Here is a 22,613-nt window from a genome sequence, read left to right on the forward strand (position 1 = left end):
GGGCTCTGTCACTGTGTCACTTGTTCAAAGGAAGAAAACCCTTCACAGCTCCTGGGCCAAGAGAGCCGAAAAAGGCGACCCGGCGGTGCGGGGGGAACGAGACGGATTCGCCGAGCCCTTCCTGTGGGAAAAGTGTCCGAACACAAATGAGATTCTCGACGCCACACAACACTCGCGAAGAGAGACCCGAATACGTCGCACGTGTTTGTCCAACTTGTCTAATTACGGTGCGGCACGGCGTCCATCTCCTCGGCATCTCTGCCCAGGCTCCGTTTCGTCCAAGCGCCACGTGCTCTCTGTGACTGACATTAACGGTCTGCTGGCCACCGTAAGGGCTTCTGGCCCAGCGTATGCTGCGAGAGGTCACGGACCCGGTACAGGTCAACTGGGCGGCGCTCCGAGAGCGTCTCGGTCCCCCAGGCCTCACCTGAGGGCAAAGAGAGGTGAGGCTGTAGGGGCTGAACACTTTCTTCACGGCGCACATCACACCGCTTGTGGAGCCACTCCTTCTAGCGCTCTGCAGGGGGACAAGGTTGGAGGGGAGAGGAGGGGAGAGGAGGGGCAGGGTGTGAGAGTGTGTGTGGACCTGCAAGGGCAGCACGCTGCAAGCAGAGCGACAGTGAGAAATTTGAGACTCTGGGCTGTCGCTCGGCTGTCGCTCTTCTGTCCACTTCCTCCCATACAGGTGCGTACTGCGCGTGTGTGTGTGTGTGTGTGTGTGTGTGTGTGTGTGTGTTTACGCATGCAGGGCACTCACCGCTAAGAGGGAGCTCTGTGGGCCCTTGCTGTAGGGGCTGAACTTGGCCCTGGGAGGTTTTCCTGCCAGACGGTCCTTGTGCCTCCTGCTGCCGATGTGCTGGAAGAGTGACGGTACCGCGCTTAAACCCTCGACGTTCCACCATAACATCCCCCGTCGCTTCGTACCGACACGCTCACCCGAAACCACAACGAGCGGCTTCTCGTCGCGTCGTCCTTCCGGTCGCTGTGCTGAAGCACTCTGTTTAAGGACCGTCAGCCCTCACGCCCCCATGCTGCACGGCACGGACACCTCACGCTCCTCTTTTAGTCCGCATCCCCGATACCTCAATCTCAGCGACAACTCGGTGTTGTGCCGCTGCAGGACTTTCTTCCAAAAAAAGTACCTTAGCGGAAGGCGTCCGTAGGGACGGAGAACACTCACGCCTGTCTGACGAAGGCGTGAGTGTTCTCCGTCCCTACGCCAGACTCGAGCGGCCTTCACGTTAGAGTGCCCGCGGTGCCGGGGAACAGAGGGAGCTCTTAGGGTAGTAGTAACATCAGCCATCGCGATAATAACGATGATGATGATGATGATGATGACGACAACGATGATGCACACTGGGTGCTTCTGGAGTGTCCCTCACGCACAGCAGTCTAACTCATGGCAGTGGTGCGATGGGGGCTCATGTGATCTGTCAGTCAGAACGAAGAGCGTTTAAAGCAGCGTGCCGCCGGGGGTCTTACTGCTCACTCTCTGTTTCCACGTGAGTCCCGAGAGCAGCAGCAGAGTCGTATTTTCCAACAGGTAAGGGCGGATAAGTCAAAATAATAACAATTTACTAAACACATCCCTTGAGAAACATATCCCCGTGAAATTTACTATGATTTTAAGTGTACTATTTAGAGAGTCCCAATAAGCAGTGTGCTGTTTAAATGAACCCTGCAGGAAGCCTTACATTGCATTGCATCATTTATTTTCTTTGCAAATTTCTTCAAAAGTGTTATGTTTCTCAATTATAGGAATATTCCTGGAGCAACTGCACTCTGAGGCCGTGGGGTTAGCTACCGCACACCGTAAAAACCTTGCCAGCTACAGAAACGCCAAGAAGGAAACTTCATGACATCTCAGCTCTTAGGGATGCCTGGAGAAGCCTTGTTGGCAGCCTATGCCCTAGGAGGGGTGGAAGGCATAAGAAGAAGAAGAAGAAGAAGAAGAAGAAGAAGAAGAAGAAGAAGAACTGCACTCTGAAATCGACTCCCGGCCGAGTCCAGACTTAACGGCCCATCGCGGCGCCGCACCCACCTGCTTGAGTTGAGTCTCTGAGTTGACGTTAATCTCGCACAGGTCACAGTGGAAGGACTTGCTGAGGCCGCGGACGCTGCCCTTGCCGCCCAGGCGTCTGGTCTTGCAGGCCACCCGAGACGACACGACCTTGTTGCGGCGCCGGGGCTGAACGCTCTGGCCCTCCAGCATGAGCTTGTGCTTCGACCCTGAAACGCCACAACCACCGTGCCGTTCACACACAACAAGCGCGCGAAGCCGTCACTGTCACACATCGGGGCCTTGAAGGCACCGTCCGGGGCTTCCTAGCGTCAGCCTCTGCCTTCCCGAACGCAACCGACTGTCCTCCCGACTGCACTCGTCGGCGTTCAAGGGCAGCTGCGAAACTTGCCTCCAGGATGGTTATTGAGCGACTTTACCGTAAAGTAGCAAGAAACATGAGTGATGAGGTCACCGTACAGCACAGGCACACTTTCAATAAGCACACTGGAACTTGACATGAGGCGCAGTGAAGGAGCTCGGTCATACCACTGTTGTGGGCCTCCAGCTGAGAGCAGGAGTTGACGGTCACTTTGCACACAGGGCAGTGCAGGTGCTGTTTGTGCTTTCTGGGGTCCCTGTCCCCCTCCGCGCGGGGCTCTCCCTCGCTTCCGGCGGGCCCCCGAGAGCCGGGCTCGATAGCGGGAGCGGGAACCTCGGCGGCGCCGCTGTCCGACGCGCACTCCGACGGGTGCGAGGCCGGGGACTCCCGGGGCGACGCCGTAGTCGGCGCCTCCAAAGATGAGCTGTCTGGCGAAGGCGTGAGCGCGACGCAGCTCCCTGGGCTCTCCTTCAGCCTAGAGGGCTCCGACTTTGGATCCTGGTCTGGGGACAGGGGGGACTCGGTCATTTTGCGAACACATGGTGCCACGGTGCGCTGGTAACGCTGCTCTTTGCTGCTACGCTCAGACAGCTCGCACAGCTCACGCATCCGAGTCTCTCCTTCCGTTGATGTAACGACATCCTCGCGTCGCTCCCTGTGGAGAAAAGCATCTGCTACATGCAAATATAAATGCAACGCCACCAAATGCTGCACAACGTCTGTAATGAAGTGAAAGAAACAGTCTTGTACCCAGCCATGGTCCACTCAGACCCGTGAGCTCACAGAAGGTACGGGACACTTGAACGGATCTGCGCGTTTCACCTTGAGCGGGACTAAACCAGTGCAGTTCCTGTAGGACTGTAGAGCAGGAGCGCAGAGAACTGCTGTAGGAGCGTCCACCAATTCACAGCGTTTGTTCACCGACTTGTCTCAAACTTGCGTTGCGCGTCACGCTCTTCTCAGTTTTACATCTCGCTCGGCTCTGCGATACGAAGGAGGACAACGAGCTCCCAAAGCTCACTTATTAAGAGCAACTTTGCAGGCTGTGGCCGGGCACGTAAGCTCCGGCGGTTCCATTTCCCCCGTCCCTGGGGATGTGCGCCCTGGGATTACCCCGTGTGCCTCTGCCTCCAGAAATCCAGTGCGCAAGAGCAGGAGGTCACCCCCACGGCCCCCAACAACCGCAGCGGTCGATTGACTTTTGGAGTCCATTCGTTACGGAGATTAAGGGTTGGCCTTCTTCGCCCTGCGTGTAAAGGCGGAACAGAAATACGCCGAGAGGAGAGTGCAGTGGTACCGCGGTACCGAGAAAGGCACACCGGGCACGGGGACTGGACTCCGTCTCGTGTTCGAGGAAATGCACGGACCGAGCAGCCGGAGCGGAACAGGACAGAGTCTGAAAAGAGGAGAAGCCGGGAGGAGGGAGGAGAGCAGAGGCTCTTGGGCAAAGTGGAACCTCTGTTTCCAGGCGGGACCCAGGTTTCCGGGGATAAAGTGACACCAGACAGCGAGCGAATATGTGCACTAAGTCGGCCCTTCGACCGCATTTCAGGTGCTTTACTGTCTTATGGAGAGAACTCTCGATTTAATTCCTTCAAAGATCAATTAGAAACGGGTTGGTCGAATAGCAAAGGTCACTTTAGCTGATTTTGTGATTTAAGTCACAAACGTAGACAAGAGATGGTGAAGCAGAGCAAAGGCCTTCACAGCAACACGTGTCCTACCCTCACAGAACTCGTATGCTCTTTTAAACGCGAGAGGGAGAGATTATTTCCCCGCCTGCAATGAGCCAAAGAGCTGTGATTGCGTGGCGCGCCGAGGTGTCTGCAGGCCCAGACCATGGGACCACGCAAGGAGCTCCCGACCCACCGCTAACTGGAACCGGCATCGAGCTATCGCCTGTTCATCGCGATGCGGTGAAGGGCCAGGCTCCTTGTGGGGGTTGGGAGTGAACCCATTATTTTGGGTGCAGAAGGCGGTGGGATGATCGACGCGTCATAGCGAGCCCTCGCTTCCTGGGTCCGGTCGCCCCGGGATGCGGCGCACAACGGTGTCGGCTGTGATGCTGACGTGATGTGGAGCTACTTTCCAGCACCAAAGGCCCAGAATTCCACCGCTAGCTGAGAACACCGAGGACACATGATGGCTCCTCTCATAAACTGTCCTTTAGTCCCGTCCCATGTAATACGGCCCTTTGTCACCATTTACGTTGTTTTTCCGTCGAGTAAAACACCAAAGACACTTTGGGTGTTTTTACGTGCAAATGTGTCAAAGAAAGGAAATGAATGACAAAGTTAGACGTTAGAAGAGCCTCGAAGGTGTCCTACCAGAGGATGAGCACTCTAGATCAGCTCTCCTAGGAGCACAACTTCAACTCTTTGTTGATTTCAGATACGTTCCGAGAAGAACCATCCATACGCACTTCTCGGGATGTTTTTGTTACCCTGCTTGCGCTGATGTGCCCTAATGATGAGTGTCAAAGTTCTCAAAATGTCCTAAAGGTAACATGCAACCGGCCGACAGGGAGACAGGGTCGGTACCGCTCTTCCCTCACTGTTCCCTCACTGTTCCCACAACGTACCCGCACCGTTCCGATGTTGCGATGTAGGTTTGAATGGGGCTCAGTTTGTGTGGAGTGTCGTGTTCCCCCCAGAGACGGGTATTTTAGGTGCCCTGCTCACTCTGTGACGTTTCACTGTATTTTTTGGCTACCCTGCAATGGAGTGCCGACCCATCCAGAGTACCACCCCCTCCGTAGCCTACCACCTCGTTATTCCAAGATAGGCTCTGGACTGCCGGGACCCCGACAAAGACAGGAGTAAATGTGTAGCTACGGCTGCTGTGAATGCAATAAAGAAAACTACTTTAACAGTACGAGAAAATGGTGGGAAGGAGCTATAATCTACATTGCCCACGTGACCAGCCACTCAAAGGAAGACTTGCTACATACTGTAACGACCCGCGTTACTGGTATTTAGGTGAGGAGATGTTTTGTGTAAATAGTTGCATTGTGGATAACTTGTAAATAGCGTGTGTAACCACTGGGGGCACTTAGGGAGAAAATGATGGGGTGACTGTGTCTGCCGGTGTGTTGAGAGAGAGACGGGGGGGTGCCGAGCAGGCTGGGAAGGTTGGCTGTAGGCACAGGTCCTGGAGGAAACGGGGTCCTTGCGCAGAGAGCATTATATTCCTAGTGTCGGTGTTCGAATAAATCATTCGTGATGAATGCTGCCTCCGCATCCTTCTTCGCCCCATCTGAACCCATGGCGCCGCGCGCCCCAATACTGTATGTATGTTATTCTAGCAAACACTGGACCTTGGAAGAGCTCTGCAGAGTTACTCGACATTTCTGTTGCAATCCCATCAGCAGTTCCCTGTCTCAGATTAATTTCAGGTTTTGTCTGCGTGATGTTTGACGTACGGATGAGTGAGCCATCGGAAGTAGTGTATCTAGCAGTGTAAGTCACCGCGGTGAATAAGGTGTGTGGGCTGATAACTCTACGTAGAGTTCGTTGGAAGTCGCTTCGGAGAAAAGCGTCCGCTAAGTGAATAAATGTAATGTAAATGTAAATGTACATCAAATTCTCCAGCTTTAATTTGGAATATGGCTGCATTGCAAAAGCGGCCCTTTCAAGCACTGCCGCTGGAACGCTCTGTCCCGTTGCACTTCATCATGAGGCAAATTACTCTATTGGGTTTTTAAAAGGTCGCTCCTCTAGCCAAATTGCCTGGGAACGCTGACACTTTTGTAACATAAAACTAGTTCGTTCTTATCTCCCTTCATTCACTCAGTCCCTTTTTCAACTCCTTCTCTCTATTCCAGATCCCATTTAGATATGTTTCACTGCAGGAATGTCGGACTATTGCACTAAGAAAACTAGATTTGATGTTAAGAGTAATTTTTTGCTCTTTTGTCAGGATTTCAGACCCAGTTACAGGGGGCACCTGGCAATACGTAATACCTAATTTTTACCCGTTCTTTTCTGCCTTCGCAGTCAGCTGTATGCATTTTTAAATCTAGCATCTGAAGAAAGCAAATGATTTCTGCAGAGAGAAAGAACATTTCTGATGAAACTTTGCAGAATATTGCTGGTGGACATGAACTGAGAGTTCAGGTGATACATAAAGAATTGTCTTTTTTCAAAGGAGAAGTTCTGAACCAAAACCTCAACGTCCACAACACAAATCTTCCTTTCACGGCAGTTTCCACTCAGCGATAAACAGGTGAATTAATCGGTGCATAATGCTCAGGTGGACAGATACGTTGTTCTTGGAGGATTTCACAAACGAAGAGCTTGTGCAACACTGATATACACACGGATTTATTAAATGCATTTCTCCAAAAAACAGACTGACAGCAACAACAGACCCCCCTCCGACCATTCTACTAAATTACCCTGTTAGAACTCCTTCCGCCGTAATACTAATCCACCACGACACCTGTTGCAGGCTAGGAGGTGGACGACAGGTGCAGGAGGCTGAGGGTTGCAATCATCTTTGTGGGGAATAATGCCATTGTGCCTACAGACAGCAATATCTCCATGTGATTTCCCATCACACCTATATACAGCTTTTCCATATAATTGCCTATGAAAAGTATTCACCTCCTTTGAACTTTTTCATGTTTTATTGCATTACAGCATGGAACTATGATGTATTTAATTTAATCTTTTAAACTCATCAATGCAAGGTACTCCATAATGTCAAAATGACAACAAAAACAGACATTTTACTAAATTGAAGATGAACAACAATTAATTGAACTAAATTGGAAATAATTTAATGCATAAGTATTAGAGCTACGGGGGTGCGGTGGCGCAGTGGGTTGGACCACAGTCCTGCTCTCTGGTGGGTCTGGGGTTCGAGTCCCACTTGGGGTGCCTTGCGACAGACTGGCGTCCTGTCCTGGGTGTGTCCCCTCCCCCTCTGGCCTTACGCCCTGTGTTACCGGGTTGGCTCCGGTTCCCCGTGACCCTGTATGGGACAAGCGGTTCTGGAAATGTGTGTGTGTGTGTATTAGAGTTAATAAGAGATAATACTTGGTAGGACCACTTCAGCACACCTAACACTGAAATTTTTGCCCTATCTCCTTGGGAACTTTGCTGAAGTTGGATAGGGACCATTCGTAAAGAGCAATTTTTAAGGCAATCCACAGATGATTGGTTGGATTAAGGTCTGGACTTTGACTCGGCCACTCTAGGATATTAAACTTTTCGGCATGTTTTCGTAACAGGATTTTGCTGTACTTGACTTTGTAAATTTTTTCTTCTGTCTTCATAAGTTTTCCAGTCCCTACTGCAGAAAAGCATCCCCACAGCATGATGCTGCCACCACCATGCTTTATTGTAGGGATGGTATTCTCAGTATGATGTGCTGCATTAGGTTTGCACCAAACATAGGACTTAGCATTGAGGCCCACAAATTCAAGAATCTCCATCCAAATAGTTGAGTCTCTCACATGCCTTTGGGAAAACTCCAGCTGAAATATGATATAAGTAAGTTTCTTTCAAAAAGAAAAAATTCTTCTTGCCACCCATCTGTGGAAGTCAGATTTATCAACAGAGTGTATGCTATTGTTTTCTCATGCACAGTTTCTTCCATCTCTGTCATGAAGGACTGTGACACGTTTGGAGTGGCTTTAGGCCTCCTGATGACCTTCTTTACTATGCCTCTTGCTACTCAGTTTTGGAGGACGGCCAGTTCTGTTTTTTATTTAGTTTTTTATTTTTAATCAAGTTAGTAAAATGTCAGGATTTTTTTCACTTTGACAATTTTTGTTAATGAGCAGCAAAACTTCTTAGTTCAATACATCTCTGCTCCTTGCTGTAATACTATAAAATTGTAAAAAACCAAGAGGGTGAATACACACACACACACACACACACACACACACACACACACACACACACACACACACACACATTTTCAGAACCGCTTGTCCCATACGGGGTCGCGGGGAACCGGAGCCAAACCCGGCAACTCAGGGCGTAAGGCCGGAGGGGGAGGGGACACACCCAGGACAGGACGCCAGGCCGTTGCAAGGCACCCCAAGTGGGACTTGAACCCCAGACCCACCGGAGAGCAGGACCCGGTCCAACCCACTGCGCCACCGCGCCCCCATGAGGGTGAATACTTGATATCAATATTACATGAAAAATAACCAGATCTGTCTCAAGTCTTTTTCCCTGCCATATATTCATTTCATTTCAGCATTCAAAGGCAGATTTGTTTACACTTGGTCCTCAGACATTATGCCCTTAAGAACTTTGGGCTAAAATGTATAACTGTGTCATCACTGGCTTCCTATAGCTGCCCATATCAAATTCAAAACCCTGGTTACTGTGTACAAATGCATCAATAGAACTGCTCCCGGCTATTTACAGGACTTGATCAACCGGTACACCCCAGCCAGGCCCCTTCGCTCATCTACTTCTGCTCGCTTGGTGGTCCCGCGCACGAAAGGCAAAGCTCGGAGGTTCTCGGTTCTGGGTCCGTTGTGGTGGAATGACCTTCCCCTGTCACTCAGAACAGCGGAAACTCTGTCTGTTTTCAAGAAGGGTCTGAAAACCCACCGTTTCCAGATCCACTTTGCCCAAGATCTCTTCAGATCGTCTATGGTGTAACTGTTCACGCATCATAACTCCAGAAGCATCCCCAGATACAACCTTTATTCAGCCATTACTCTGGTATTGTTCTGCTCATTTGTGTATCTTATAATATTTAATTAAAAAAAATATTGGTATGAGTATTGGGATTTGGGGGTGCGGTGGCGCAGTGGGTTGGACCACAGTCCTGCTGTCTGGTGGGTCTGCGGTTCGGGTCCCGCTTGGGGTGCCTTGCGACGGACTGGCGTCCCGTCCTGGGTGTGTCCCCTCCCCCTCCGGCCTTACGCCCTGTGTTGCCGGGTAGGCTCCGGTTCCCCCGCGACCCCATATGGGACAAGCGGTTCTGAAAATGTGTGTGTGTGTGTGTGTATTGGGATTTGTCTGTGTCTTATGCACCTACTGGATCGATGGACCTCGGTGCTGCAAGTGGTAGGGAACAAACTAGGTTTGCTTGAGACTTTCATGTCTGCAGCTATGTCTCCTTCTCTCGCTCAATGTTATGCATAAATTGTACTTTTGCTGAGATGTACGTCGCTTTGGACAAAAGCGTCTGCTAAATGAGTAAATGTAAATGTAAATGTAAATGTAAATGTCATCATTCGCTGTCCACACCAAGATCAGGTAGCTCTTCCCATAGTCACAGCCACTCTTAGCTTCTGTGGCAGATGTGGGAAGTCGATACGCCGTACCACCGGAGCATCCTCGACCCACACATTCAGCCTGCTGCTTCTTTCACAGTACCATCATTTACTCCCCAACACACACTCGTACACACTCAACATCACAACCCTTCGAAGGCTGGTGTTTCCATGTCTTGGCTCCCTGAGATTTCACACTGAGTTTCTGGCCGAATCTGTCCTTGTTTGTTTCTAAAGACACACTTTTAGGTGCTCGACTGTGGCAAGAGGAAAGACAGTTAAAAATAACAAAGAGTATGAGAAATAGAGAAGATGATGGTAGCGAGTAAAGGCACTGGAATAACAAAGAGTAAGCAATAAGCAAGAAGTTACTTTCAGGAAGGCAGCAGTGAAAAGCTCAGATTTAGAGAAATGGTAAGTTTGCGATGATCACAAGGAGGCAGTCAGACAAGGTGAGAAGGTTGTAAACTCTCTGTCAGTTCTGAACTAGATTCCACGTAACGGGATTTGGTTTTTGAAGCCCAGATCTCAGTCGGCTTACTCACTTGTCCCCTCCATGCCATCCATCAGCGGGGCCAAGGCCTCCGGGACTCCCACCTTCGCCCTCTCTCTGTCCCGCTCTCTGTCCCACCCTAGAGATGCACCCAGGTTCCGCTGCTTGTTCTTCTGGGCTTCCATAGCCTTCAGCTTGCGGGCGTGCTTGTGGCCCTTGTAGTGCGCCTCTGCCTGGTTCTGAGGGGGAGGCATGAAGACAGAGACAGCGGCACAGTGGTTACTCTCTCTCTTTGCCTGTGGTTCGCAGTGAAGTCTGACTGTGAGCACCGCATCGTCCTCAGTAATGGACTGGTATCTCGGGTGCTCCATTCCAGCGCAACATTAATCTGTGCGTTGTAATGCACAAACGTGCAAATATCACTTAATGTTCATGAATCTTAAATAAGCAACTCATTGACACAAGTGTTACGTCAAATACAGACATATTGATGGGTACAATACAAGAAACAAGATGTAGTGAAAAAGGATCCAGTTGCTATCTCTAGTTGGCAGGAGAGCAGCCAAAGAACATACTCAAATTTCCTGTGTCTGTTCAGAGTTCCTTAATAACATCAGCAATCTACCAGTGGCCTAAAGGTTCCTGGCAATGCTTGGGATAACTGGACAACCAATGTTCCTGTAAATATCATTTACCATTTTGAGAACTGAGACCTGGACTGTGGAACGTCACCAGATCCCCAGAGCGCAGGTCGGCTGCTCTTCTCCGCTTGTGAACTGTCTAATATTTCTTTAAGTTATAAATTGCGAACAATTTCTTCTTGTTGAGCATTGTCTCCCTATAATAAGACCTGAGGAGGTCGGCCGGCCGTCACAGACGCACCCCATGCCGACTGAAGATGATGACCAACTGCCACGATGGACGAGACGTACCTTGTTGAGCTGGGACACCAAGCTATCGTACAGCAAGAACGACATTATTAGTTGTAGAATGCCCAGGAGGGGTGGGGGGTGGGGGGCAGCCACTGGCCCTCGGACCCACAGAGGTTTTTTCTCCCTCAATTTTCGATTAGGAGTTTCTGTTCCTTTCCTTTCCTCCGTGGCCAGTACACATACTTACAGCTTAATTGTAAGTGCATGGATACAGCATTTCTCTGGTGTACAGTCACTCACTGTCCTCTTTCTTTGTTTCTTTGCCTAGGCTTATGTCTTTGTTCAGCGCTCTGTCACTGCGTGAGAAGAGCTCATTGAAAATACACTGAATTGAACCGAATTGTGCAGATTTGGCCGAGAAGGACCGGAGCAGGGTGTGTGTGTGTGGCCCAAGGGGGCCTGACGAAGCCCAAAATCAGTTTCCATCCCACATCACCCTTAAGCTGAGCAGGTGCTGATGTTAAGGTGTTAATCCCCCTGATCATCTGAACACAGTTAGCGTCTTAATCGTCACCTGTTCGCATGTCATTTGCAATGATGTGCAGGGCAACCCGGTTCGGGGGCCTTCGGCGCACAGCTTGGGAAGCTCTGGATTGGACTGTGTATCCGAGAGCTTCTGGTGGCTGGATCACGCGAACGCCGGCGGGGGTTTCTGCGCTGGTGTCGCCAGGAGAACGGGCAGGAGCGCGAGCCATAGGTCCTGCCACAGTAGGACACGCGGGCACACACCATCCCACGCGCGAGCGCGGTGGGTGGCTGGGGGGGCTGGGCCAAAGTAAAGGGCAAACGGCAAAACGCAAGCGGCACGTTGCTTTTAACCCCCGGCAGAAGCTTTTACCCTCTCAGAGGGGCCTGCTGGGTTGCACTGACACTCAAGCAGGAGACACGGCAGGAAATGGCCTGGTTTTTTTGGTGCGGTACCAGACACGGAAGCGGAAGAGAAATCATGGGCTCGTCGCGTCACATCAATAGATGCAACAAGTCTCCTCTGGCTCTCACAGCTTCCAGCTTCCTCTAATGCATGGGACAGAAGGTGAAGAGCACAATGAGCAGAGAGATACACCTTTCTTCTTTGTGAGCTGCGGTACAAGTGGTGTACAATGCAAACCAGGCATTGCGGACCCAGCGGGCAGGTGGAGCGCTCAGCGGCGTGCATGGAAACAACGTGATGGAACGGTCAGGAAAACAGAGCTGTGAATGTAAACGGAAAAGAAAAGAAAAGAAAAGGAAAGGAAAGAAAAGGAAAGGAAAGGAAAGAAAAACCCGTTTTGGTCGAATCACAAAAGAAGCCCTTTGCGCAAGCGATCCGGACAGAGGGGATCTGCTCGCTGCTATAAGGGCTCAGACCCAGACGGCCGTAGAACCAACAGCAGAACTGCACCTTCCCCACATGGTGGTGGAGACCGAGGGGTTTCCCCCCCTCCCCTCTCTCTCTGTCACGCTTGTCCGTGTGCACGCTTTGTGCCTCGCACGTTTTGGAGTTTACTTTAATGTTGTTATTTCATCGTGAAGACAGCTGTGTGAAATATAAGTCATCCATAGCTGCCTACAAGATATTAAATGAAGAGCTTCCATTTTTTTCCGTGTCCGTCTGGGTTTATACACCTTTCTTAGGAATCCACGTGAGGATCTGGCCTAACTGAGTACTCATTAGCCAGATCGTTACATCTCACACAGCTGGGCGTCACCTGCTGGACTCCGGGAGTATTTTCACTCGGCCGAATGTTCGCGCTGACAGCTAAACGCACGTCCACGCGGCGCACGCGCACTTTGGCCGTCGCTTCCTCCAAGAAGCCCTCGGTATCATGAAAAGCAGCCAATTTGAAGAAACCGAATAAAACCGAAAACCTGGCAGAGGAGCTCAAGGGTTCGTTCCCAGGCGCCGGGACTCGGAGCGGCGCTCCGGAAATGTCCCGGCGTCCTCTGCGGAAGACGTCCTCGGCCTTGGCGAGCCGACGCTCGCTCTTGGCGTTCGGCTCTGCGTTTTCCTAGCAGAGAACCGAAAGAACACGCGCACGTTCCACCGAAAGCTGCGTTTGCAGGAACGCGCGTGAGAGACGTGTTTTCTCAGACGGCACGAGTGAAACGAGGGGCTCCGAACCGCAACTGCGAACTCTGCGTCGCTCCACCTCCGAGCTCTTCGGTGGAACGAGATGGTGCGAGATGGTTAAATGTGCGCCAGCGAGAGGTGCGGGAAATATGTTTCAAAGACGATGCGTAATGAGGGAGGAGGGCGTGTGGCGTTAATGAAACTGGAAGATGAAGCACGCGGGGCAGCAGGGCATCATGGGAACGGGGCAGCAGGGCATCATGGGAACAGGGATGCCACCACTTTAGCTGTTCCGCACACGGGGGGGGGCCGCAGCCTGATTACGCACAGGACGAAGCCCAAGGCCGAGGGGGCGGCGGCGCAGCGGCAGCGCTGAATGTCAGCGAGCACTAACCATTCAGCAGACAGTCCCCCCCACCCCCCCGCCACACCCTCCAACCCTCCAACCCTCCACCACGCCCATGAGTCTAACCTCACCGAGGGCCCCTCACCCGCACGTCTGCTCCCCCAGTCAGGGCTGCCGGCTTCGCTGCGGGTACATGGAGAGGGGAGGGAGAAGAAGAGGTTAATGGCGTCATTGCAAGGTCAACAGTCGCAGGCACACAGGTGAGAGGCCCTGTCCACCGAGCGTGATGCAAACCACACGACTGGCTCCACGAGACAGAAAACGGAAGCAATGAGGACGAGACACGGAAGCTGCAGGGTCACCGGTTGGTGGCAAAGGGGCTCCTTGTCATCGAGCACATCGAACACGTCCGCACGTCGCGTCCAAACGTTGACCGGCGGCCATGCGGGCGCCCAGGGGATTTCACACGCGTCCGATGAACGTGTGCAACCCCAGAAGAAGCACGCGGGAAGCCCCCGCTCATCCGAAGAGCCGCGGTCCCAGAATGCTCCGGCGTGCGGACGCGTGCCGCATAAAGGCGAAAGCGGGAAGCAAAGAAGCGGTGTAAAGAGCCGTGAGACACGCTCGAAAGAGGAGCTCGTTGAGTTGACGCCGCTGGACTAGTGCAGCACCGCTGCTTTTGAGATGAGCAACATCTCAAAGGCCTATAAATGGCATGCAGTTGTGTTGACACGCAGGAAGAAGAGAGCAACCTGGAACATATCATTAGCGGCCGAACGGTGCCTTGAACGCGCGCTCAATGAGCGCTGGTTCGAGGACGAGTCTCAAGTGGTCCTGAGAGGCTACACAGGGGAAGTCCTCCGTAAACGGCCATGACGCACCGTTTACAGTCCTCATTTTGTACGTTATAGTGAAAAAAGAGCCCACCGTGGTGCTGCTCACGCGTCTCTTTATGCCTCTTTGGCCACAACGTGTACACAAGGTGGTTGTGACTCTGCTTTTTTATTCAACGTTCATGGCATCAAAGCGGTGGGAATTTGGAAGGTGACCGACGGCGTCTCGACTTACTACCGATGATAAAGACAGCGGAGTCTCCTTCAAGGGCACGCCTTATTGGAATTCCCTACATTTTTTCACCAACCATATAAATGCAAATTAGTAATAAAGTCACTTATGGTACAAATCAAGCTGAAATTAATAGAATTTTCTATTGCAACTGCAACAAGGGTTTTTTTTTCTTAAGAAAGCGTGTAAGAGAAACGGATGCAAAATGGATTAATTTGTTCTCAATTTGTTTAAAATTACGCAGTGCGACGACAGGCATCATGCTTTTTACGTCTTTTAAGCGGGTAATGGAGTGATACGAAGACGTGCCGTGCTAAGGGTGCAGTGCGCTCAGCTCAACGCCCTGCCGCACAGTGAACTGTTGCTCCTTTCGTCTGTTGGCATCTCTCGTACCTTTGCAGACTAGACAAGGAAACAACAAGAACAAAATGAACTTAGTGCTGAAACCCACGCAAACACGCGCCATGACACTCCCTCCACCACTCGTCACTGAAGGGCTCACTGGGTGTCCCCAGTCCTTACCACGCTCTGCTCTTTCTTTCCATCACGCATCTCTGTGGATGTTTCGTCTCAGGATCTTTTTGGATCTTGAGATCTGCAGCTCAATCTCTGCAGATGAGATTTTGTTTCGCTCACTGTATTTTTTGGGAGTTTGTTCTCTTCATAAACAAACAGGTGACAAAGTCCTGCGATTCCATGTCAAGTGGTACCCGAGGACACGTCTTCCTCAGACCACAAGAGCAGTGCTTGCAGTCGTTGACCTCCATCCGTTCACAAGGGTACCAATAAACACTTGATTATGGGGCCTATTTGTGTTGAACAATAATTTCTCAAAAGAAAGTCTCAACTTGGGCTTAAATTTATCTCCTCTTATACAGATTAATAATTTGTTTATGTACAAACTGATTATTTTCTCTGTTCTTTCGCTGGTTTTCATCTCCGTAACTAGTCGACGTATTCATTTTCCAAATTAGTTTTTCTTTTTCATTTTGTTCTACTGACAAATCGATTACTCGTTTGCATTTTGCGGCACTTCTCGTGCTTCACGGGAAAATTGTACTCGCTCACCCTTAATTCAAAATATTGTAATCTCCTGCCCTACTTTTCAACACGTGCACGTGTTCTCGATTTCCGTCTCTGTGCCGCTGACCCAGGCCTGCTGCTGTTAATCGATAAAAAAGAATAAAGAACGTTCCAGAAGGACGACCACACCGTCGATTACATTCCCGGTACGTTCCGAAGCTGTTAGACAGTGGAAAACGAAAGCGACGTGACAGATAAAATGCAATGATGCTGCAAACAGCGGTCAGCAGACCCAGGGACACACGTGACGGGACAACGGGAAGGGCAAAATGTGAAGACGGAGACACATCAGCCAGGAGGAAATGTGACAAAGGAGCAGCGAGAGGAAAACCAGGCAGGTTCACTGACCGTAGAGTTGAAGCGGAGGTGGCAAATGTTACAAGAGATGATCTGCTTCTTTTTGAGGGGCTGCGGTACACCAAAGGTGTGGTTAATCACAGCCTTCTGCACGGGGTCCATCTGTAGGAGACACCAAGAGCGGCACCGCCGGTCAGATCCCTCGTCAGCCCCGTGCGGCTTCGGCACCGACGTTCTTTCGGTGCGTCCGGTTCGGTCTCGACGTCGTCCATCCGACACGGTCCCTGAGCCGCGACTCTCCGAGGACGGAACTGAACCCAGCCGCGGGCTGCGGGTAGCACACGGTTAGAGCTGCTGCCTTTGGACCCGAAGGCTTGAGCCTCACCTGCGGCTGCGGTACCCTTGAGCAAGGTACTTACCTTAAATTGCTGTGGTAAAATTACCCAGCTGTATAAATAAGTAAATCATTATAAGCTCAACACTGTGAGTCACTTTGGAGAAAAGTGTTGTAAACGTAATGTCTGATGACATCATCGTTGTCCTTTACCAGGGAAGGATCCGTTAAGCTCAGATGCTCAGGTCTACATACGTTGTGTGAGTTTAATAATGTGAATGAAAGTTGCTGTTTGGATTTAAAATGACACCACGTTACGGTGTGTGTGTGCGTGCGTGTGTGCGTGCGTGCGAAAATAAGCAGCTCACTGGAAATGCGCCCAACCCGTCAATTACCGACGCCGGTGAAAATCAAGTGATTTTACTTTATATTGAACAAAGGAGGGCAGAAACACAGAAACACAGAAACACACACAAAGTGCGTGACTCAGCAGCCCTTCAGCCTCAGCGTGATCTTCACCGGCTGAGATGCACTTTGGGTCCAGAGCTGTTTTTCCCACACAAACTCCATTAAATTCAGAGCGATTAGCGGAGCAGCTGAACACACCGGAGATGCGCTCCTCACGTCCGAGCTGCCGGGTGACGGGGTGACGTCCCCGCGTTTACCGCGGCGGCGAGGCTCACGAACGCACGCGGAGCCGGTCCTCGCTCGGCACGGCGGCTCAACTTTTCCGCCGCGCCGCCGTGGGCATCTCGGAGGGTAAACGCGAACAACTCTTTGTTTTAGGACTTTCGACAATGTGCCCTTTGTTCACGTGTGTGAATGCACCCATTGTCGGGGGGGCATTTTCTTCCGGAGGAAATTACGTGGCGGCCGGTTGCTTGCCCGGCAGAGACGCGTGATTGAGTTTCAGAAGGTTTCTTCGGGGGGCTCGCGGCGCTGGACGCCATTCGGGTAGAGAGACAGGTGCATTCATCTTAGCGGCACGTCAGGAACGAGGGGGCCTTTATCCGACCCGGGAAACAGGAGCCCCGGAGACGGGAGCGAGGGCCGGCGCCTCGCCTGCCGTGATGAACGACGCGCCTGTGTGTTCCGTGCCCTTCCGTCCCCCCAAACACGAACACACGCATGCGCACACTCACACACGCACACACACACACACACACACACACAGAGCGAACTGTGGTAAAAGCCCGGGGCCTGTGCTCCCCATTGTGCCGCTGTAAAGGTTTAATTAGCTGACGAACCAGTTCCCCTCCGATTCTCATTTCGATAATGTGGTGCGGCAGGAAGTGGATCTGTGTCCTCGGGACACGTGGAGAAGGAATCGGCGCTGCTCTGGGAGCAGAAGTCGTGAACATGAGGACTTTGGGAGCCCAAGCAGCCGCCCGCTGATTTTGAGCACCGGACTTGGCTGGTTGAATACATACAGCGAGGCTTTCAAAGAGCCTTATAATGGAGCTGTGTGTCTCCTTGCTGAACCCCTACGGTCTCCTCTAGACTCTGGGTTGTGTGAACCGCGTTCCAGCACTGCTCTGTAGCCCTTCCTTCTCCTTCTCGTTCCCTTCAGTTCCCTTCCCTTCCCTTTCTTTTCTTTTCCTTCTCCTTCTCCTTCCCTTCAGTTCCCTTCCCTTCCATTTCTTTTCGTTCTCCTTTCCTTCCCTTCCCATCCATTTCCTTTCCTTCCCTTCCCTTCCCTTCCCTTTCTTTTCCTTCTCCTTCCCTTCAGTTCCTTTCCCTTCCCTTTCTTTTCTTTTCCTTCTCCTTCCCTTCAGTTCCCTTCCCTTCCATTTCCTTTCCTTCCCTTCCCTTCCCTTCCCTTTCTTTTCCTTCTCCTTCCCTTCAGTTCCTTTCCCTTCCCTTTCTTTTCTTTTCCTTCTCCTTCCCTTCAGTTCCCTTCCCTTCCGTTTCCTTTCCTTTCCTTCCCTTTCTTTTCCTTCTCCTTCCCTTCAGTTCCTTTCCCTTCCCTTTCTTTTCTTTTCCTTCTCCTTCCCTTCAGTTCCCTTCCCTTCCGTTTCCTTTCCTTTCCTTTTCCTTCTCCTTCTCCTTCCCATCCCATCCATTTCCTTTCCTTCTCTTCCCATCCATTTCCTTTCCTTTCCTTGTCTCAGGCTCCTGAAAGCGAGAGGAGAATTTACCCGAGAGCGGATGAGGCTCAGTGTGAATGTGTGCTGGAGGAGTTAGAGGCTGCAAGGCTTGAGAAGCAGAAACAATCAAGTGATGTAACAGCTACTAAAGGATAAAGAAAATGTACTGAGTCAAATGCGTTGCGTGCGTGTGTGTGTTTGTGTTTGTGCTTGTGTTGTGTGTGTGTGTGTTTCTGTGCTCCATTTTCAGTGCACAGTTAGACTTGTCATTCATGAGAGCCTGTTCTCAGCTGAGGGCCAAGAAGGAGCGAGGGGCAGGGCGAAGGCAGCCTGCGGCGAGTCGCTCGCCTGCGGTGGGAAGCGGAGGAGCCGGTGGCGACGCACACGGTCACGCGTGGGTACAGTCTGCCCGCACAGCTCCGTTTCCTGCGCCACTCTAACACACCCTGTGCATTTTGACCCTCGGCGTCCCACGGAACTCCTTAACCGCTGGCCGCGGTGCACAACGGGACGGCGCCGCACACAAAACTCAAATATCGGCGCTTGCGCTTCATTTAGCGCCAGTTCCGTTCATACGTTTCCTTTGCCATATGGCCCTTTGCCATCGATACCTGTGCCGGTGTTTCATAAGGAAATACACAGCTTGCTCAGTTCTCCTTAGATGTGGCAGTTGCATAAAATATAATAAACAAACTATCTGTGGAGGGTGAGTTTATGTTCTTAAATGCAGATTTTTCAAGACTACAAAATAAAATCACTCTACAACTTACTGACATTTATTCATGCAGTTGACACTTTTCTCCAAAGCGACTTACAGTATTAATGTACCTACAATTATTTACTCATTTACACAGCTTGGTAATTTACTGCAGCCAGAAATCGAACCTGTGACCTTTGGATCCAGAAGCAGCAGCTGTAACCACTACAGTAGCAGTGAGAGCGAATAAAGAGCAGTGAAAAGGTGCACATCCAGAATCACACACACCGCACTTTGTTTCGCTTTCTCTTTTTCCTCTTACATGTTCTTACAGCCTCATGTGAGCGTTCGCTGCCCCAGCCGCCACAAAACTTGTTGCCCCGTGATGGAAAACTGCGATGCCGTGATGCCGCGATGCTGCGGTGCTGCGGTGTACGGTGTAACGGGCCTTCAGGAGGAGCGCTGCTCTAGGAAACCGTAGCCCACCTTCGTTTACACAAAGTACGATTTGCTATTATTCCACCCTGTCGACACATTTTACTTCTGTTATTTATTGCCCGCGGGTTTGACGTTTTCCGGAAATATCTTTCTCGACAAACTCGGGCACCGGGGTAAACGTGTGTAAACTTTGCGTTCCTCACGACTCACGTGCGAACCCTGCTCCTACCAGCAGCGGCGCTACGCCAGAGGTGCGCGCGCAAATGAGAAAACGCGGCGTGGCGCCGGGGCGCCTGGCACTTCGGGCGGCGGGCCCACGGAACTCACCGCGTTGAAGTTGGGGAACAGGCTGACGGGGGAGGAGCCGCCGAGACGAAAGGGGAGGAAGCGCTTGAGGTCCAGCTGTGGCTGCAGGGGGCGTCCCAGGACGGGCAGGGAGGCCAGCAGGGGGCTGTTTTGGCCAGGGCTACCTGTAGGGTGCAGAGGGAGAGCAAAGCGAGCGTGAGCACGAACTCTCCGCTGCAGCAGAGCGCCGACGTGTCTCTCCGAAAAGCGGCCAACCCGTTTCGCTCCTCCCCAAAGACACTCCGGACACATCGGACACTGGACTCACGCGGCGTGTTTCTTCGGGGACCGTAAGAGCTTTCGGCTTTTGCCGACACCTTCCGGCTGCGGAGACGCCCCTCGTCCCACTCGCTGTGCCAAGTCAAGTCCTGCGGGCACCGGGAATGTACATTTCCCTGTTCCGTACTGCAGTTTGGTGCTTGTGGATGAATGTGTCGCATTGCTCTGAGAACGGTAGAGTGCGGGGCACCGGTAGGTCGAGCGCTTGGCTCGTCTGGGCGATGGGCTCTGGGGGCGGAAGCAAATCCAACGGTGAAAAGCAGCGTAACAACAGGTAACGGCGCTCAGTGGGGTGATGGGTCCCAGCACACCCTTCGGGAGCAGGAAAATCCCCCAAACCGTGCAGCTCGGCTTTATTGCTTCCAGTATGAGTTTAGTTTTTTGGCAGAAAACCCCCACCCCCCTCCCTCCATTATTACTGCCGCTCTGTGGGACCCACGGTTTCCGCAGGCTGTTAAACGGGGGGCGAGGGCAGCTCGATGCTCGTTCTCCAGGGGATGTGTCTCTGCAGAGCCGCGCAGTTCAGCGGGGTCCGTAGAACCGACGCGCTTCTTCGCTCCGGGCTGCAGTCCGCCCGAGGGTTCGAGCGGAAACGAGTCTCATCTTTCCTCTATCGGCTTCGGCAGACGGGGGTGAGCGAGACGAAGACGCTGGCCGACGACCTCGGTGACGATGAAGACTTTAGCCGGACTGCAAAACTGGCCGAGGGACCTAATGCTATGTGACAGATAGCTGTGCTCCGCTCAGCCGCAGCCGCGTCCCAAAATAACAAGCAAGGTGCTCTGTAATGTCACGTCCCCCTTCGCAGCCAGAGCCCTGGGGCAAACGAGCCATGTGAGAGCGACTGACGCTCTGCTGAAACTTCGATCCTGTTTTCCTTGTGGAACGACGATAACAAACCATTACATTCCAGAAAACGGTAGTCAGAGCTGCAGTACTAAGAGCTTTATGGCCTGGTTAAGCGCTAACTTGTGATTTTGAAAAATTCCTCGTACTCGTTCCACGACGACAGGACATTACAGAGGATAAACATCCCTCCGATTTGGCATCACTTGATTTGTACGTCCCCACGAAAGGTTCGAGAAGACACGCCAATGATGGAGGAGCGGTGCTGAGGGTCCATGCAGTGATGGGTGACCGGGCAGCACCGGTTATTGCGGGATTCAGAGGGAAAGCGTGGAAGGACAGCCAGTCGGCCGCCGAGGAAGAGGCACGGACAGGAGACGGTGCGAGGCTCGTCGGTGCCGCGTGGAGGAAGCGAACCTGCGATTCTAATCGGCCGAGATCAGCGTTCTGGGAGCGGAGACCAGAGGACGGGAAGGACGTTGACGTCCTCAGCGTGTCCTCAGCGTTACGTCTCCTCTGTCTGCAGCGGCAGCGGCGGAAACGTACAGGAGCACAGATCACGACTCACGACGACTTTGTTTTCCATTTTCGCTTTGCTCCGATGATGAAAACACAGCCACGGTGTTTTTGGCACTGACCCCCACCCCCACCCCCACCCCCCACGTCTGCTCTAATCACACCCCAGCGAACACAGGGGCCCAACGGAGAGAAGACGGCACGGCGGCGAAGAGCGCCGCGTATTTTGGGCAGGGGGCGAGAGCGGTCGGGGGGGGGCTCTTCCGGCCCCGCAGCCACAGCTAACCTCCTTCCATCACATTGCGTGATCCTCTCGCCGCGCAGGGCCCGTCCCTGAGACTTGCACCCCCGAAGCACCCATCAGGCCACGCATCGGCGAACCGGCTGCTCATCCCGACCTCCAGCAAGCAAAGGGCACAAAGGTTAGCGGGGGCCGGGGGGCTCGACAGCGCCAAAGGTCTGCACCGCGCCACAGCGCGATGTGCAGCGACGGCCTTCACGCGGGACGGAGCCGCGGGACCGAAACGACTCGGGTCTCAGGACTCAGGACAAACGCACAGCAGAGCGGCGAGGAGGACGTCTAAACATGTGCGGCGTTAAATCAACATGCAGGCAGTTGCCTTCCGGTTATTTCTCTTATCGGGGGGGTTGTGTGGGAACAGCCTGCGAGGCCCCGGGGAATTACTGACCTCCCTGCTGCTTGACGTAGTGAAATGCGGGGGAGGGGACGGGCGGCAGGAGATGGGGGGGGCACCGTTTGCTCATTTGAATTTTGCCGAGCCGCACAGGGGCTATTTCTGTCTCTGACCGCCGGCGTGTGCCGCCATTCGGCCGTTAACGCCCCCCCCCCACCCCTCCCGTACACTCGTTCGGTACCGAAAGAAGTGCGTAAGAACAGAAGAATCGGGGTCGCGGTGGACGAGGGCGGAAACGCCGCTTTCCTGTCCAAACTCTCAAACTGACGTACATCCCGGTGGACATCTCATCAGCTCTGCGGACACATTCCCGCGGACGCGCCGGGCCTCCGTCGCGAGAGCTCGCGACATCAGGGCAAAGTGAGAAACGAGGATAAAGACAAGGTTCGCGCTCTGCTCCGCGTCACACTCTATTAGCGCAGAGCAGCCGAACATGCGGTGACTTCTGGGAAATTTAAAGGCTCGCGTGAGAAGCACCCCCAGGGT

At 52.4% G+C, this 22,613-nt stretch overlaps 1 protein-coding gene across 1 annotated transcript in view; it reads right to left on the reverse strand.

The window, feature by feature from the left end:
• Positions 1–22,613, reverse strand: part of LOC108919078 (zinc finger protein 385C-like) — a 46,983-nt gene that overhangs the window by 1,362 nt on the left and 23,008 nt on the right. Inside the window, exons 2-8 of the mRNA XM_029246542.1 lie at positions 19,774–19,916; positions 15,942–16,052; positions 10,170–10,356; positions 2,549–2,884; positions 2,042–2,229; positions 758–856; positions 428–517 (exon numbers count right to left, since the gene is read on the reverse strand). Of these exons, the coding sequence (XP_029102375.1) occupies positions 428–517; positions 758–856; positions 2,042–2,229; positions 2,549–2,884; positions 10,170–10,356; positions 15,942–16,052; positions 19,774–19,916 (1,154 nt within the window). The remainder of the gene's footprint in view (positions 1–427; positions 518–757; positions 857–2,041; positions 2,230–2,548; positions 2,885–10,169; positions 10,357–15,941; positions 16,053–19,773; positions 19,917–22,613) is intronic.

Source organism: Scleropages formosus, chromosome 20, assembly GCF_900964775.1.
Source record: "Scleropages formosus chromosome 20, fSclFor1.1, whole genome shotgun sequence".
Classification (NCBI taxonomy): domain Eukaryota; kingdom Metazoa; phylum Chordata; class Actinopteri; order Osteoglossiformes; family Osteoglossidae; genus Scleropages; species Scleropages formosus.